At 37.1% G+C, this 17,348-nt stretch overlaps 1 protein-coding gene across 2 annotated transcripts; it reads left to right on the top strand.

Annotated features, from left to right (window-relative positions):
• The first annotated feature begins 1,667 nt into the window (after positions 1-1,667).
• Positions 1,668-17,201, top strand: Spata22 (spermatogenesis associated 22). Of its 2 annotated transcripts, none has more exons than XM_048448720.3 (9): positions 1,668-1,753; positions 2,822-2,917; positions 4,796-4,921; positions 8,569-8,629; positions 8,746-8,841; positions 12,930-13,272; positions 15,373-15,496; positions 16,393-16,490; positions 16,878-17,201. In XM_048448720.3, exons 2-9 carry the CDS (start codon positions 2,875-2,877, stop codon positions 17,067-17,069), a joined length of 1,083 nt encoding a protein of 360 aa, XP_048304677.2. In that variant the 5' UTR covers positions 1,668-1,753; positions 2,822-2,874; the 3' UTR covers positions 17,070-17,201. The 2 variants fall into 2 exon arrangements, with proteins under 2 accessions (XP_048304677.2, XP_048304679.2); XM_048448722.3 differs by having other exon boundaries at positions 1,676-1,753; positions 2,827-2,917.
• Positions 17,202-17,348: the final 147 nt, after the last annotated feature.

Raw genomic sequence — 17,348 nt, 5'->3', positions numbered from 1 at the left:
AGAGCCACCCACCTAGCAAGAGCTGGTACCACTCACAGTGGGCTGGGACCTCCCACATCAATTATCAATCAATATCATTTTTTAGGAGACATGGCCACAGACCAATTTGAGCAATTCTGAGATTTCCTTAGATGATTTAGCTCTCAGAAGAGTTAAAGGTGTGATTTTTTTTTTTTTTTTTTTTGGTGCTGAGGATCCAATCCAGGGCTTCATTCTAAGGCAACCACTCTCTCTACCACCAAACCATACCTGATCTCTTGTCTCTTTTAAGAATGAGAAATCTATTTTTTTGTTATATATTGTACATGTTTTTATGTATGCATATATGAAGTCAAAGCTCACTTCCTCGAAGTTTACTATACTCATGTCTTTAAGTCTTTTATCTGGAATCACGATGAATACAGTTTTTCTTTTTTTCCAGATTTATTTAATTAATTAATATATGTCTTTTTTTTTTTGAGGCACAGTTTCTCTGTGTAGCTCTGGCTATCCTGGAACTCACTCTGTAGACCAGGCTGGCCTTGAACTCACAAAGATCTGCCTGCCTCTGCCTTCTGGGTGCTGGGACTAAAGGCATGCACCATTACCGCTCAGTTTTTCCAGATATTTTGTTGAAGTCTTTTTCCAGATTAAAAATGTTCAAAGTCTATTCTTTACCCTGTCATTCAAGTTCTGCTATAATTTAGCAATCTAATATCTACTACCACGCTTATTTACTGACTTTCAAGCCTATTTTTAGCATCTTGTAGTTGTAGACCTTTTCTAATAACCATCCCTCCATAGCTGCACTTCCCACTTCTTCCCTTCACCTGTGTCACACAGGGCAGGGAGAGGACATGGTCTTTGAGCCCAGATATCTAAATACCTGCTCTATACTAAAAGTACCCCCAAAACGGAAGCTACTGTTTGAAACAAGAATTAACCTTTATTGAGCACTTATTATGTGCTGGGACAGTTTAATGCCTTTTACTATTTTAATGCAATGAAGTAAATACTGTTACTGCTATTTTATTGAGGAAGGAGATGTAGACATAGAAAGGATAAGTTGCCCAAAGTCATAGAGCCAAGAAATCCCAGTTTTTCTAGGCAGGAGGCTTAGAGCTCAGGCTCAGGTTGTCATACCACTCAGCTTCGTTTGTGGTGTCCCTCTGGGGCCTATGTGCTCTTATGCTCTCCTGGACAACTGAGCACTGGCTCTGCCTTTCTGTTCTTTGCTTTGGAGAGGGGTCAGTTCCAAACTGGTCTCAGCTCCCCATTGGCCTCTTCCCTGTCTGATCCACGGTGTAGTCGGAGAAGGTAAGACACATCTTGTTTTCACGCCTTGGAAATCATTCTCTTCTAGACACAGTCCAGGATGCCCCCAGCATCTTAGAAAATGGGCAAGGCATAAGGAAATAGAGGCCACGATTTCCTGACATAGCTCGTGCAGAGTGTGGCCGGGCTGGGAAACCTCCCTCGGCCTCGTCCATAACCAGAACACATTTCTCTCTGTGGACAGAAGAGCTAAAGAGGCAGAGCCATGCTTGCGCCGGCTGCGTAACTCACAAGCGAGGGCGCCAGGGACGTCTCTTTTGACTTTTCTGGCTGAGACACTCCAGTTGTTCCTGTAACTCTCGCGAGACCTTCAAGCGCAGGCCACTCTCTGCGCTTGCGCAGGCACAGATTGCCACGCCTGCGCACAGGCTTCCTGCTCCGCATCTCTGTACAGCACGCGACCTCCGAGGGAAGCGAGATTAACTCGAGGGCTCCGTTTGTATGTGGTGTTGGCTGGGGATTCCAGAAGGGAAATACCGTGGCCCTGTGACTGGCTGTGTTAGGTGGCGGGGAAGGGGGAATGTTGGGAGAACATGAATTCTGACTGGAAAATGTAACCCTTCCTTCAGTGCGGGGTGGGGGGGGCAGGGGGTAGACAGGCCCCTGTCCGGCCTCCTCCTTGTGAGGCAAGGTGTTGGGGGAGGGTGTGCCTGTGGGTTGGATAGCCCCCTCCTCCCGCTACACACACACACACACACACACACACACACACACACACACACCCACCCTACACACACCACACACCCATCCACCCCCCCCCACCCTACACACACCACACACCCATCCACCCACAAACACACATACACACCATACACACAAACACACACACACACACACTCTCTACTGAGGCAGGCTCTCTTGGTGGCTGAGGCTTCAGTGTTTTTCGCCTATAGCTCGTGCCCCTTGGCCGTAGAGATCCAACAAAACAGTAGTTTAAACAAGTTTGATTGTGAAACCCTGCCTTACATGCCGCAGCTTCAGGATAATTTTTGGACATTAGCGTTACCTGTTTGATTTATATTTTAGTTGTGTTCACATCAGTGTGTCTCATTGGGCAGTGAATTTACAGCAGAAATTATTTGGGTTTATGTCTGGCCTTTTTCATAGGCAAGTATTTGTTAACTTAAACAAATTAACATATAAATATATTAGGAAGCTAAAAGCAGAAAAAATATAATGAAAACAATGTTTTACTTGTTTCTCTAAGTTTGCCAATGCCTTTAGTCCCTTTTCCTTAAAGCTTTGGCCCAGAATTCTCACAATGGGTCTTCGATTCTGAAATAAATTACTTACTACTTTCTAAGAAGTCTGTATATATTTAGGAAACTATTATATCCACCCATCTTAATTTATTTGAACATAGCTGGAAAAATGGGATATGTTTCATATACTTGGTCATAAAGCAATTCCTGAAGTGGTCACTTTAGAAACCATAATGCCCATACTTAATAGGCTGAAAATTTGGTCTTGTTGATAATAATGAATTACAAGTTTCTTCCTTTGAAAGTTTAGTCAGCTTCATTTTGTGATGCCAAGTATAAAGCTGTGATACTGAAGAAAATGAAGAGAAACCTAAATGAAAATTCAGCTCGAAGTACAGCAGGTATTGAACAGCCTCTCAATTTTTAAGTATTTTTCAGATACCACATAAGACATGTATAGTTTCTAGGAACATTTTGGAAGGAACTTTTAAAAGAGATTAAACATTAGTCTAGCCTCTTTTCTTTTTATATCCAGAAGAGGTAAAGAGGTTTGTGAAGGTACAGTATTTAGTAGGGTAGAGATGAGAGTAGAATGAAAATAATTGAGATTTCCTCCGGTGCTTTTTTTCTCCAAAATGTAAGTGATTGATTTACTTACGCTTGTAAGCAGGGAACAAAAAAAACACATTTTTTTTTGTGACTTGTGATTGACTTGTTCAAAATGTTTTTAGAAGTGTTTCTGTTTTCTAATATTTTGTATTTATATTTGTCAATTTTTAGGTAATGTAAGGACAAAAGTCAAGAATGATGAGAGTTAGGGAAATGATCATAATGTACAATGAAGCTCATAATAATTATGGTAGACACACTGTATTCCATACATTTCATCAGAAGTATTATTTAATTCTTAGCATCACCTCTGTTTTCTAGATAAGAAACCAAGGTACAAAAACCTTAAATAATCTACTGGGTAGTAGAAACAGGACTTGAACCTAGAAATCTCTGATTTTAGACTCCATAATCCTAATCACCATGTTATACTTCTCTGTATGTATCATGGGCACAAAGAGTTTAAGGAAACTGCTCACATTTAACTTTGAAGTTGTTTTCAAATTCACTTTGAAGGCACAGTTTAAACGTAGGCAGCCTGACTCAAGAGCCCACTCAATTCTAGTTTTTCATTAGAGAGCCTCCACAGTTAGTATTCTCCTGCAGTACAATGAGAATGGGGCAGTAAGACAATGGTAGCATGGCAAGAGTTTCTGAACTAAGACTTAAGAACTTGGGCCCTATCTAGGATTTCTAGTTCTTGAAGATGTCTTTTGTCCCTGAATTCCCTTGTAGTTTCTAAAGTTTATTTATTTACTCATTTTTTTTTGACTGGAGAACCTGCTTCTGGGATCTGGAGGAAGTGGTGATAGTATTTATTTTCATTTGGATTGGGTATTGTCATTCTTTTAAGGCAATTAAGGTGATTCTCAATCTGTGGGTTGTGACCCCCTTGGGGATTGCATATCAGATATCCTGCATATCAGATATTTACATTACAATTCATAACAGTAGCAAAACTATAGTTATGATGTAACAATGAAATAATTTTTATGGTTGGGATTCCTACAACATGAGTAACTGTATTAAAGGGTCATAGCATTAGGAAAGTTGAGAGCCACTGTCTAAGACATTTTCAAAATGATCCATAGAAAAAATTATAGATAGCTGGGACATTTGTTAAAATTATAATTTGTGTTTCAAACTAAATATATTGAGATAAAATTGTCAACATTGGGAATTGTAACCTTTGAACCCACATGTTAATCAGAATTCTAGGATAAATCTTAGTCAAACTGAAGTTTGATGACTATGGCCCCAGAAGCTGGCTGTCACACACTAAAACATGGTTAGAATTTTGGAAAGCATGGTTCATAGTTTCTTCTTTCTTAGCTTTGGTATATTCTGTAGGTACTCTGATGCTGATAAGAAATTAGACAAGCAGAATAGGGAAATATGGAAAAGAAGTAGATTTGGGAAATGTTTGAGGATAAAAACAATTACTTAAAAGTAAGAATTAAAGTGATAAGATAGAAGAAGAAAGGATTTTAGAGATACTGGTGAGCTATTTAGGACTTCTAAAAGATTATAAAAATCTTTTTAAGGGCATATCTGGTGTATTAGCATGTAGAAGTAGACAAACTATGCATCATTACATATTATTAATGGCAGTTAGTCTAGAAATAGATACTTACCTGATTTATACTAATTTATTGGTACATTCAATGTAGGCTGTTTGCCTGTGCCATTATTCAATCAGAAAAAGAGGAACAGACAGCCATTAACTTCTAATCCACTTCAGAATGATCCAGGTATCAGTACTGTTTCTGACAGTTACAGTTCTCCTCTACCAACAGGTAAGAAAATGAGTAAGGTGAAAATTTTAAGAGACAGTAACTAGGATTGTAGAAAATTCCTGGGTCTCTCATTGAAGCAAGTCGCTGCTGGTTTTCACTGCTCAGATATAGAGATTACTTGGCTCCTTCTGAACATTCCAGCACAGGAGTTTTGAGTTGCCTTGTCTACGAGGGTGGCTTAGCATTTAAATAGAGTATCTTTATGTCTGGAGCCTTTGTTCTAATAAAGTAGAAACCTACAGTGCAAAGATTGTTTTTCTTTCTCAAAACAGATTACTGTGACTTATATATTTGGTAGGAAAGAATGGAAGAATTTGAGTTACCTCAGAAGCAGGAAAAAGTGTATATGGAGTATAAGAAAAAATGGAAAAAAATAGACTGTAGAAAAGACACAAGCCCAGGAACTCCTGGTACTGTGTTCTAGTCATTGCTTTCTTAGGGCAGCTTTGCCTGCTTTTCTTTGTTGTGTTTTTTACTCTTTTTCTGAAAATTCTTAAGTTGCAGCTTAACCATTGAGTAAGGGACAGACTTTTAGGAGGTGCTTATAGTTGTGAAGACTCTACCTCTATGCACAGGACTAGTGCCCATAAAAAGGAGGATGAAGGAGAAGTATGTTTGCTGCTTCTGTCATGTGAGGATACATTAAGGGGCTATCTCTGAAGCAGAGAACATGCTTTTACCAGATACCTGGTTTGTTATTACCTCAATCTAATATGTTTTAGTCTCCAGCACTGTCAAAAATTCCTATTTGTAAATTACCCAATTTAAGATTCCTTATTCTAAGATACCCTCATCTAATATGCCCTTATATAGCTTCAACTAGTACATTGTATAAGTTGCTATTGCTGGAAATTTACATAATCTAGCTCTACTTTTTAGAGATCGACTCCTTCTGTAACTCTTGATTAAGATTTGGAATCAGGAAGCTTCTAATGTGACACCTTTTAAGTGAGACCACTAAAACCTTGTCACCCTGTGAACCAGTAAAGCTGTCTGTCTGTCTGTCTGTCTGTCTGTCTGTCTATCTATCTATCTATCTATCTATCTATCTATCTATCTATCTATCTATGTGTATGTGTGTTCCAGAGATGAGACTCAGGTCATTATGCTTGATGGCAAGCCTTCCCACTAGCCATTCACTGGCTCACTGTTTACTGACTTTTTATTTACCTCTGAAAGAAGGCACTGATAGGCAAACATTCTGAAATATATTTGGTCCATTATGTTATGTATATAAATTTTTGGGACAAACTTTAAAATTAATATTGGAATCATATGTGAATAAAATATTAAATATAAAATTTTTATATATAGTAGTACTCATTTTAAATTTCATTTAGTATATTTCCATAGACTTTGATATAGTCATTAAATTGTTTTTCTTCAACACCAGAAATTTAAAAGTATAAAATTAGTATATAACATTCCCATTTTCAAAATTTGAATTTTATTTTTAGTATGTGTGAATGAGTGCACATGTATGCATATCATGATGGTATGTGTGTGTAGGTCAGAGGACAACTTTTGGGAGTCAGTTCTCTCATTTCACTGTGGTTCTGGCATCAAACTCAAAATATGAGACTTCCATGGCAAATACCTACCCATAGATAGCGATATTTGGTCTCCATTCCTTTTTTATGGATAAAAAGTAGAAAATGGGCATACATAAGACATCATTTATCTTAGCATTCTCTACCACTTAAAATCTTCCTTATCATTTAAATGTTTAATAAGTAGCATGAATACTGAACATGAGAAATTACAGGTGTGAACTATTACATGTGGAAATATGAATTTTTTTTTGAGACAGAGTTTCTCTGTAGCTTTGGAGCCTGTCCTGGAACAAGCTCTTGTAGACCAGGCTGGCCTCGAACTCACAGAGACCTGTCTGTCTCTGCCTCCCAAGTGCTGGGATTAAAGGCATGCACCACCACTGCCCAGCCAGGAAATAGGATTTTTTTTTAAATCTTGATTTATTAGTTTGGGATACAGTCAACTTTTAAAAGAGAGTACCATCTGTCTTGTGACATAATGGGCAGGAGAAAGATTCCCCCCACCACCTGGAGCAGGAAGAAGAGATGGCTCTATGGTCATAAGAGTGGAAGAACTGTCCCTCATCTCACCAGCTGCAACACTCGGGATGACAGGGCCTGTGCCTCAACAGAATGGCACAATAAAGCCAACCCTGTTAGTGCACATGTGGATGAGCCAGGCTTGAAGATGTGAGCATGGGAGAGCTGCCCCATTGCTCATCTGTCTTGTGGTAGCATGGGCAGGGGAAAGAAGTCCTCCCCTGTGCCCACCAATGCCTGGAACAGGTAGGAGAACTGTCCCTGTGGTCATAAGAGTGGGAGTCCCCATCAGCTGCAACTCTCTGGAGAGCAAACCCTGTACCCCGGCAGGGCAGCACAACAGATCCAGCCCTGTTAGTGGAGGTGTGGGTGAGCCACTCCCAAAATCGTAAGCATGGGACAGCTGTCCCCATTTCTTATCTGGTCGACCAACTCCTACAGCTGCTCAGACCCAGACCGAGGGTTATGACTTGGACTGCTCCAACATCCACCCCATCTATGGTCTGCTGGAGCATGTTAAAGCCTGACCCACAGGCCCAAAGCTGCCAGAACTCCACAACACAGGGTACCAGTGGGCTGTACAGTCCAGGAAGAGCCCTAGTAAGGGCCCATCATCACATGGGTAGTGGAGACCAGGGTCCTCAAACCAGATCAATGACTCTTTGCAATGCAAATAGAGAAGTATGGACTAAGGAGTATACTGCATGACTTGTTGGGTCACACTTCAGTTTCTAGATGAGATTTTTGAATTTCTTCCCTATTAAATTTTTTTCATTTTTTTCTTCAGTTTTTTCTCTTAAATTTTGTTTTATTGGTGGGGGGATGCAAGGGCAGAGGGCAGATGTGATGAGATGGAGAATAAATGGGATCAGGATACATGATGTGAAAAACATAGAATAAATTTTATTAATAATGATAAAAAAGAAGAGAGTAAGGGAACAGAGAGATGACTCAGTGGTTAAGAGGAATTACTGGTTTTTCAGGGGACCTGAGTTTGGTTCCTGTCACTCATGTCATGTATCTTACAACCTCCTTATAACTCCAACTCCAGGGGATCCTCTGGCCTCCATGAGCATGTTCCCTCATGTGCCTATGCCCTATAATTAAAACATAAAATATAAATCTTGAAAACATAAGAGAGTAACTAGAACAGAATAGAAATGTCAGTGTATATCATGTATAGTAAGGATTAGATTTGATGTTAAAATTTTATTTTACCCTTTTATTCTGTGTTTCTCCATTAGTCTCATACACTAGCTATCTAGTTACCAGTTATGATTTATTTCTTGATGTAGGGTAGAATAAAGTTTAAGAAACATTGGATTTGACTAAATTTATGTTTTCAATTACAAGGCACTATATTAGAATTGATTGTGGAAAAGACAGATTAAACTACTATCTTTACAATGGGGAAGAAAGATGTCTATAAAATTAGGCAAGCTATGATAAATCCTACAATCAAATGCTACTGAGGACTGCGTCTTTATCTTCAAATTGTTAGAACTCTCAAATTTATTAAATATAAGAAATTATTTTTAAAAAGTATCTTATTTTTACTTTTCTTATACTTTTGAGATTGGGCGTGGGAAGCTGTGTATCCAGAGGTGACTCCCTTAAAGAAAACAACGAATATAGGGTATGTGTAAAAATATGAACTAATAAATGTGTGTCTGTTACTGAGTGATGCCATTTTTCTGTATACATTTCTCAATTTGAAAGCAAACTATATTTAACAATATATTTCCTTGAAAGGCAAATACCAGCTTCTTCTTCTTATTCCCTGAAAAGTCAAGATTCTGTGTCTAAACCTATGCAGTCAAGTGCTGAAAGAAGCCAAAGTGGTTGGGGGTAAGTCTGCATTTGTTTTCTCCTCTTCTTTCCTTAAAAAAAATCTTTCTTAGAAATACATTTAGGAAATTTCTACATTAATAAGTAACTGGTATTTGAATATAATCTATGTTCATCTTCCTGTATACTTTAAATTGTACAGTGTAATGCATTGTAAATGTTATGTAGTTGGGCATGGTGTACATAAGTAATAATGACAAGTATATGTCGGGTATAGCTGTAATTTTTTTCCAAATATTTTTGATGAATGGTTTGTTCTGGTCTGTTGGAGCAGAACTTGTGGATATATATGAAAGGCCTAAACTGACCTACAAGTAGTAGGTTCAGCTGACCTGAGCTAGTAGGAACTCACTGACTCTGGACTGATAGCAGGGGAACCTGCATAGGACCAAACTAGGTCCACTGAATGTGGGGGACAGTTGTGTGGCTTGGGCAGTATGTGTGGCCACTGGGAGTGGGACCAGGATTTATCCCTAGTGCTTGAACTAGCTTTTGGAGCCCATTCTTTTTGGAGGGATATCTTGCTTAGCCTAAATACCGGGGAGGGGGGAGGCCTTGGTTCTGCCTCAAAGTGGTGTGTCAGACTTTGTTGACTCCCCATGGGAAGCCTTATCCTTTCTGAGGAGTGGATGGGGGATAGGGTGGGAAAAGATGGAGGGGGTTGGAGGAGGGAGGGAGTGGGAAGTGAGATAGGTATGTAAAATGAGAAAAGATTGTTTTAAAAATATAAATAAAATAAAATAGTAGGTTTTTATATAGCTTTTTTCATATACTTTTTATGTCCTGATCTTCCCTGTATGCCTATCTTTATTCCTACATAAACTCTCCCATCCCCAGTATTCCCAGTCTCTACTTTTATATTGCCTATGTTCTGTTATGCTCCCTTAAGGTACTTCTTCAACGTCCCCTTTTTAGCCACGTGCCCTCTATAGATCTTCTAAGTTAAACATATCCATCTAAAAAAATTGAAGCCAGGATTCACATATGAGAATGTGGCATTTGTTGATATGAGCCTGGGTTTCCTCACTTAGTATAATATTTTCTAGTTCCATCAATTTATTGAAAAATTTTACAATTTAAAAAAATTTTTACAACAGAATAAGATTCCACTGTATATGTTAATCATATTTTTATTATCTATTCATTACTAATGGACCTTTAGGCTGATTCCCTTTCTCTGCTATTGTGATTAGACCTGCAATGAATGGATAAAGAAATATCTCCATAGTAGGATATAGAGTCCTTTGGACATTAGCGTATATGCTCAAGGTGATAGAGCTTGGTTATATAATAGTTCTATTACCAGATTTGAGAATTTCATACACACATACAATGAAATATAACTATATATGACACTTATTTCCTATTCTTATACTTCCATATATTTCAACATGTCCCCCTTTCAGTTTCATGTCTTTTTATTTTTTATTTTTTGGATATAAGATATCTTTATGTAGTCCTGCCTGTCGTGACGTTCATTGTATAAACTAGAATGGCCTTGAACACAGAGATCCCACTGCCTCTGCCTTCTGAGTGCTGGGGTTGAAGATGTGTGCCATCTTTCTCTTAAGTAATCCAATAAATTCAATTAGTGTTGTCCATATGCGCATGGGTATGAGGCTGCCACTGAAGCACTGGAATCTTGTCGGTGGCACATCATCAAGAAAACAATGATTCTTCTCCAGAAACTATCAACTGCCAATATTCCTCAGTAGGGCTTGAAATCATCTACTGTCTCTGTGCTGGAAGTATAACTGGTTTGATCTTGTGCAGATTTCATGCAGGTTACCCCAACTCTTGTTGAGTTCATGAGTGCAATTGTCATATCATGTTCAGAAGACAACATTTCATAGCCTCCCTACCTACCCTCCACAGGTTCTTATATTTCTGGTGTTTTTGAGAAGCCCCACACTTAAATTCCATAGTGGTTGTACCAGACTGCACTCTCACCAACAGTAATGGAGTTTCTCTTTCCAAAATTCTTGTCAGTGTTTATTATCATTTTATTTATTCATAGTAACTCTTCTGACTGGGGTGAGAATGGAATCTCTAAGTAGCTTTAATTCTCTTTCCCTGGTGGCTAATGAACACTTTTAATGTTCATTAACCATTTGTATCTTTTCTTTGAGAGTTGTGTTTATACTACAACCCACTTTCTTTTGAATGAGTTGTTTGTTTTCTTGGTATTTAGGTTTTTGAGTTCTTTGTGTACTGTAGTCATTAATTCTGTGACAAAATATATCTGACAAAGATTTTCTCCCATAACGAAGACTGCCTCTTCACCGATTGACCATCATGCTCATTGCTGTACAGAAGCTTTCATGAGGTCCCATTTGTTAATTGTTGGCTTAGTTCTTGTGCAACTACTGTTCTATTTAGAAAGTTCATAACTGTGCCTTTTTCTTGTAGTGTTTTCCTTACTTTTCCCTGTAGTACTTTCAGGTTTTGAGACTTTTGATCCACAGGACATTTGATTTAATCAGTCAACCAATCAATCAATCAATCGATCAATCAGTCAGTTTATTTTCAGGGTAAGAGATAAGGATCTAGTTCTTTGGTGGTTAATACACAAAGTTTAATTGGTAACGAAAGTATACCAATCCGAAGTAAAGCTCCATGGCTTTAGAATGAGTGTGATAACTATATAGAGGTTCACTGAGATATATAGACTTTGGATCTAGGCAAGTGCTTGTTTGAGTAGCTGAATTAATGTAGTATTTTAAAACAATTGCTGGTTCTTTAATTGGGTGTTTAAGAACTCTGTGTTTGTTTTACTCAGAAATCTAAAAATCATTGCTTTTAGAAACCAGGATAGATTTTGTTTTTATTTTCTGGGAATATGACTAAAATAGCAGTTTATAGTGATTCTTCGTGAGTTTTTTAATAATAAAAAGATCATGTGTGCAGGGTTGCATATAAGCGTATGGAGGGCTCAGAGGCAGCTATGTCATGGAGAAGCTTGCCCTAGCATAGGTGATGGCTCACAGAAGCTCATCTCTGAGTTCTCTGTACATTTAGCAGGTAACTATGCCCAAGAGTATTATCTTTGCAACAGTGTTTGCTGCTTATGTAACTGTGGAAAAGGCCAGAATATTATGATTTTCCTGAGTTTTGTAAATTTCATTAGCTACCTGAGTCTTTTGTGAGCCTCCTCTCCCATCTAGGAATGAATGTTTCAATTCAGAGGAAATATCTGCACAACAGGCTATACAAAACACAAAATGAATAACAATAATTCTAATATTTTTTCTGAATACTAATGTTTTTTATGGTGTTTATAACCTAAAGATTCACAATTGTGATTTATTTTTTCACCCTGTTTATTCTTAAATTTATACTTAATTTATTAACAGTAGTTCTCAAACTGTATAAGCTTTATGTCCCATAAAACCTAGGCTTTCTTGCTAATCATTGGTTCTCCTCACCCCTTTTTAAAACAAAGGATGGGTTGTATTAATTGTCTTGTAATATTTGCAGTATTCATAGTTAAGAATTTGTAATTGAACTAGTTTCTCCTTTCCGTATAACTCTTAACTGGCCTGCTTAGGAAATACTTTTGTTTGGGTCTTATTAAATCCTACACTGACCAGCTTTTTTAAGTCATTTAGGTTAATATGGTAAATAAATGTTAAAACAGGTTGGTTAGTAGGCTTTTCAAAGCACAAAATATTAAATAACCTTACAGGCAAGCTGTAGCTTTTTATTTTAAACTTTGTCGAAAATTTCAAAATAAATGTATAAAGAATTAAGCAGAAGTCCTCAAAATATTCCACTTGGAAACCCCTGTTATATGAATTTTTGAATATTGTAAACACGTACTGTACTCTGAGATGGGAGACAGATGTTGTCTGAATTCTGAACTTACCAGTGACTTGCTGTTATATGACTTTGTATGAGTTATTTCTTCCCTAGGGTGTCTCTAAGTTTGGAAAGAGAAGTAATACTATATTGTACCATTGTGCAATGAATGATGTGTTTGAAATTTCTCACTACGTAGTAGCTGTAAACCACTGATTGTCATAAAAATGAAAAAAATTCATCAGTTTTTCCTAAATAAAAAGACAGAGAAGTATGTGCTACTTTTACAGCTTCAGAGGCGACAACAGAAATACCAGCTTGAGAACTTGGGATAAAAATTATTTCCGTCCTCAGCATAAAACAGCAAACACAGCAGCAAACAGTAAATTCAATTCTTATTCAATGAATTTGGGAGCTCAACAACAGAAAAAGTCAGGAATGCCTGAATTTCCTAATTTACATGGACACAAGGAAATTGGAGTACTCAAACAAACAAGTTTATCAAAGCTGCCTGGCTCTACAGTGAAAGGCCCAGACAGAGCCAGTGCACTGCAGGCATTTAAGCCCAGTTTTCAACAAAATCAACTTAGGAAAACAGTGTTGGATGACACCCCAGGAGAAAATACTCTGAAGGTAAACATTTAAATATTAATGAATGACTTATTTACATATTTGAATGTGTAGTAAGTATGTAGATAGATACATCCATGGTATATACAGATTCACACAAGTATCCAGTTTCCTATTGGAGTAGGTGAATGTTAGTTTCTGAAATGTCTTACATTTTTTTGTTTTTATAGTGATTTCAGAATTTCTTACTGATTTTTACACTTTTAATTATTAAGGTAACAATAATTTATTCATTGTTTATAGAAACAATATATACTTTTTATTGTCATTTCCCCAAAAGATATCAGAAATACTTTCCTGCAAAGTGCCAGATAACAATATTTTTGGCGTTAAGAACCATACTCTCTTTGTTGTAATTATTTTACTTCATGACTGAACTCTGCCATTGTAACTTATAAGCAGCCACAGACACCACATTAGTGAATGAACATGGTCATGGGCCAATAAAAGTTGATAAAATCAGTGGGTTATATTTGTTGTGTAGACCATAGTTCACTGACTTCTGTTTCATCGTTCACAGGACTTCTGGTCCTGTTCTGACTTTTCTGTCTTCTACACTGTATTGCAAAGTGCTATTCACCCTGGACTCTTCACACTGTGAATAATGTGGTGTATACTGATACCTATCAGCTTTGAATCCCATTCTTCTACAGAACATGTACCTGTTCCTCAGCTGCACTTCTGATTGCCCTTTGAAATGTTTTCTACATATGTGCAGGTTATTTTCTCTTGGTCCTCATCCCAGGGCCAGATCCATTGTTCCTCTGTACATGTTTGTGTTCTGGGGGCTGCATTTCCTTATTTGGTGCCTCTCTCTGGGAGCCTCTGTTTGCTGGCTTCTACCAAAGGTCAGGTACATGGGGGTCACTGGGAGGATTTTGATGTAGAGAGAGGTGGAGGTTTGCTTTGTTCTACTTCAGTATCTTGTCAGTAGCAATATCTGTGTCCCTTTGTGAGCCCAGTTTTCATGGTCGTGATTGTTCTATTTTTGTCTCTCTGCCCTTTTAGTTTGTTACTGCTGTTAGTATTTGGGTGCTTAAGTACTCTGTTTTTGTTCAGACCGTAATCTGAACATCATTTTGTTTAGCAAGCAATTAGGGTCAATTCTTTTTTTTCCTTTATTTTCTGGAAATATGACTAAGATAGCATGTTTTATAGTGATTCTCAATATTAAGCTACTTTGTACACAGAATGATATGGCATCGTCACCCTAGTAACAATGGCTCACCGTGGCAGCCATCTTCAAGGAGGCATATCTAAATCTTGCTTAGAGGGTGATGATGGGGAAACTTTGAAAAATAGTTTTGTCTGCTCTTTACAACCCTTACCCCCAGAAAGGAAATTTTTTCCCTACCTTTCAAAGTTAGTGTCTTTTTTGTTTGCTTGCTTGTTTGTTTTAAGACAGGGTCTCACTCTGTTACCCTGAACTCACTATGCGTATTAGGCTGGCCTCAAACTCACAGAGATCTGCCTGTCTCTGCCTCCCAAGTGCTGTGATTAAAAGCTGTATTTCTAGATCTTCAAACAAATGAACAAACACACAAACAAACTTATAAGGATGGGGCTGAAGTGATGGCTCAGTGGTTAAGCGCAGTGGCTACACTTCTGAAGGACTTGGATTCTGTTCCCAGCACCCATATAATAGCTCACAACCTTCTGAAACTCCAGTTATAGCGGATCTGACTTCTGTGGGCACCACATATACCCATATGCATACATACATACACACAAAACATATGTGTGGCGGTCAGAGGGCACTTGTATGGAGGTCAGGAGGTCAGAGGATAACTTTGTAGAGTTGGTTTTCATGTGTTCTGGGGATTCAACTCAGGTCATTAGGCTTATATGGCAAGTACTTCATCCACTGGGACATCTCTCTTACCTCATAGTTCTTTTCTTGTTTTCAATATATGCATTTCAACTATAATGCAATGCGATGTAATACTGGCTTTAATTTGGGGGTTTAATTGCATTGAAACTTTTAGTAGTTCCTTTTTACACATTCTATACATGTACTTATTATAAGGACCTAGACTCTACATAGTTCAGAAAGTATAATGAATAAAATTAAACATTTTTCCAATGCTGTTTTTTCCCCTAAAGGATGTCCCCTTGAGTCAGTTAAAGGAAAAAGATAATTCTTTAAGAATTATTTCTGCAGTCATTGAAAGCATGAAGTACTGGCGTGCACAAGTGCAGAGAACTGTACTTCTTTTTGAAATATTAGGTAGGTATAATATTTCAAGAGTACTTCAGTAATTGGATGTTTTTAATGTCATTAGGAATGTCTAGGGTATTATGAAGAGTAACACAAATTGGAAAAGGAGATGATGTTTATTTGGGGAAATGTAGGCTGGCTTCAGAATAACAGTTATCTACTAACGGTGCGTAAAAAATGGTTACTAAGTGATTGAATAACACACTTTGATAAAAATTTATGATGCTAAACATGAGTTAGGACTTGTATTTGTTGATGAAGGAACAGCTTTGAGAGATGTTAAACAATTTACTCAAGGGAAAGGAAATGGGAAGATGTAGATTAAAACAATAAAAACTTGCAATTATGTAGGATGAATCAGCCTAGAGAGATAATGTTTCATAAAACTATGGTAAATATATATTGAAAATTAGACCAAAAGTAGATTTTAGGTGCTTCTACCCTACCTCAGAATGTAACTGTGGAAGGGGGTAGGTATGTCAATTTGTTTACCTGAAGTAATGAAAACATTTGAAATCTATTTGTTTTTTTCTCTGTTCTTGTATGTCTTACAGGGATAGTTTGTTTTAGAAAATGAAATAAATCAAGTTTGAACAATGTTACAAAATAGTATGAAGCTGAAGATTTGACACTAGAATTCTATTTCAATGTTATTTTTATTAAACTAGAAGGCTTATTTGTTGTTATAGTGTATTTTATTGCTACAACAGCTCTGGATTTCAGCCAGTCTACAGAACACACTGAAAGGATAATTCCTCCATAGAATTCCACTGTATAATTGGAACGGGGAGAGGTTGTTATGTAATATCATTTAAGAAGATTACCTCTTCTTAAATATCACCTTTTCTTTGTTAATTTTTATTTGTATTTATCAATATTAATTTCCCCACTTCCATGTTGCCTAGCTGTCCTGGATTCAGCTGTCACACCTGGTCCACATTATTCAAAGACTTTTCTTATGAGAGATGGGAAAAATACTCTTCCATGTGTATTTTATGAAATTGTGAGTATCTTAAAGTGTTCACGTTCAATGTCTATGACTAACAACAACAACAACACAAAAAAATCACATGAAAATATAGGCTACAGTCCTGTGGCAGTAGAAATTATTTTAGCAAAAAGAATATCTATCATGAGCTGTTATGGGGAGAATCTTAAATTTTCTAGTAAGCAACTTCTTGCTAGTTTGTAAGAAGTCCTATCCAGGATAGGGCCACTCCTGTGACAGGATATGTGTGTATACCTAGCTATCTTATAAATAGCACAGAGAATCATACCATCTATGGTGATTTATGTTTATCATATCATATCATTTGTCATATTATAAATTAGACATTGATCTTTAGATGAAGCAATACATAATTTTTGACTTTTATGTTTTGAATAACAGGATCGTGAACTTCCAAGATTGATCAGAGGCCGAGTTCATAGGTGTGTTGGACACTACGACCCAGACAAGAACATTTTCAAGTGTGTTTCTGTTAGACCAGCATCAGCTTCTGAACAAAAGACTTTCCAAGATTTTGTTAAAATTGTCGATGTGGAGATGAAGTATCATACTAAAGTAATGAATGAAATGTAAACAGTGATAAAGGGAGTTATGCAATATAAGCTGAAGCATTTGCTGTTGTTAATTTACCTTTTGCATGAGTTTATCACTATTATTTTTTCTGTATTTCACTTCTTTTTATGAAAATAAAACTTTTTAAAAATAGATTTGACCTAAACAGCATAACTAAACTTTTTTTTAATTTTGAAGTTGTGTTGAGCTATGCTTTACATTTGCTAAATTTTAAAAACCACTTCAGGTAAAAATGCTCACTGCAGCAGAAAGAAATAGATACTTCATCTACTTGATTTT

This window comes from Myodes glareolus, chromosome 9, assembly GCF_982192425.1.
Source record: "Myodes glareolus chromosome 9, mMyoGla1.1, whole genome shotgun sequence".
In the NCBI taxonomy this organism is placed as follows: Eukaryota; Metazoa; Chordata; class Mammalia; order Rodentia; family Cricetidae; genus Myodes; species Myodes glareolus.
The sequence above is the reverse complement of the archived record's forward strand: the minus strand, read 5'-3'. Positions and strand labels throughout refer to the sequence as shown.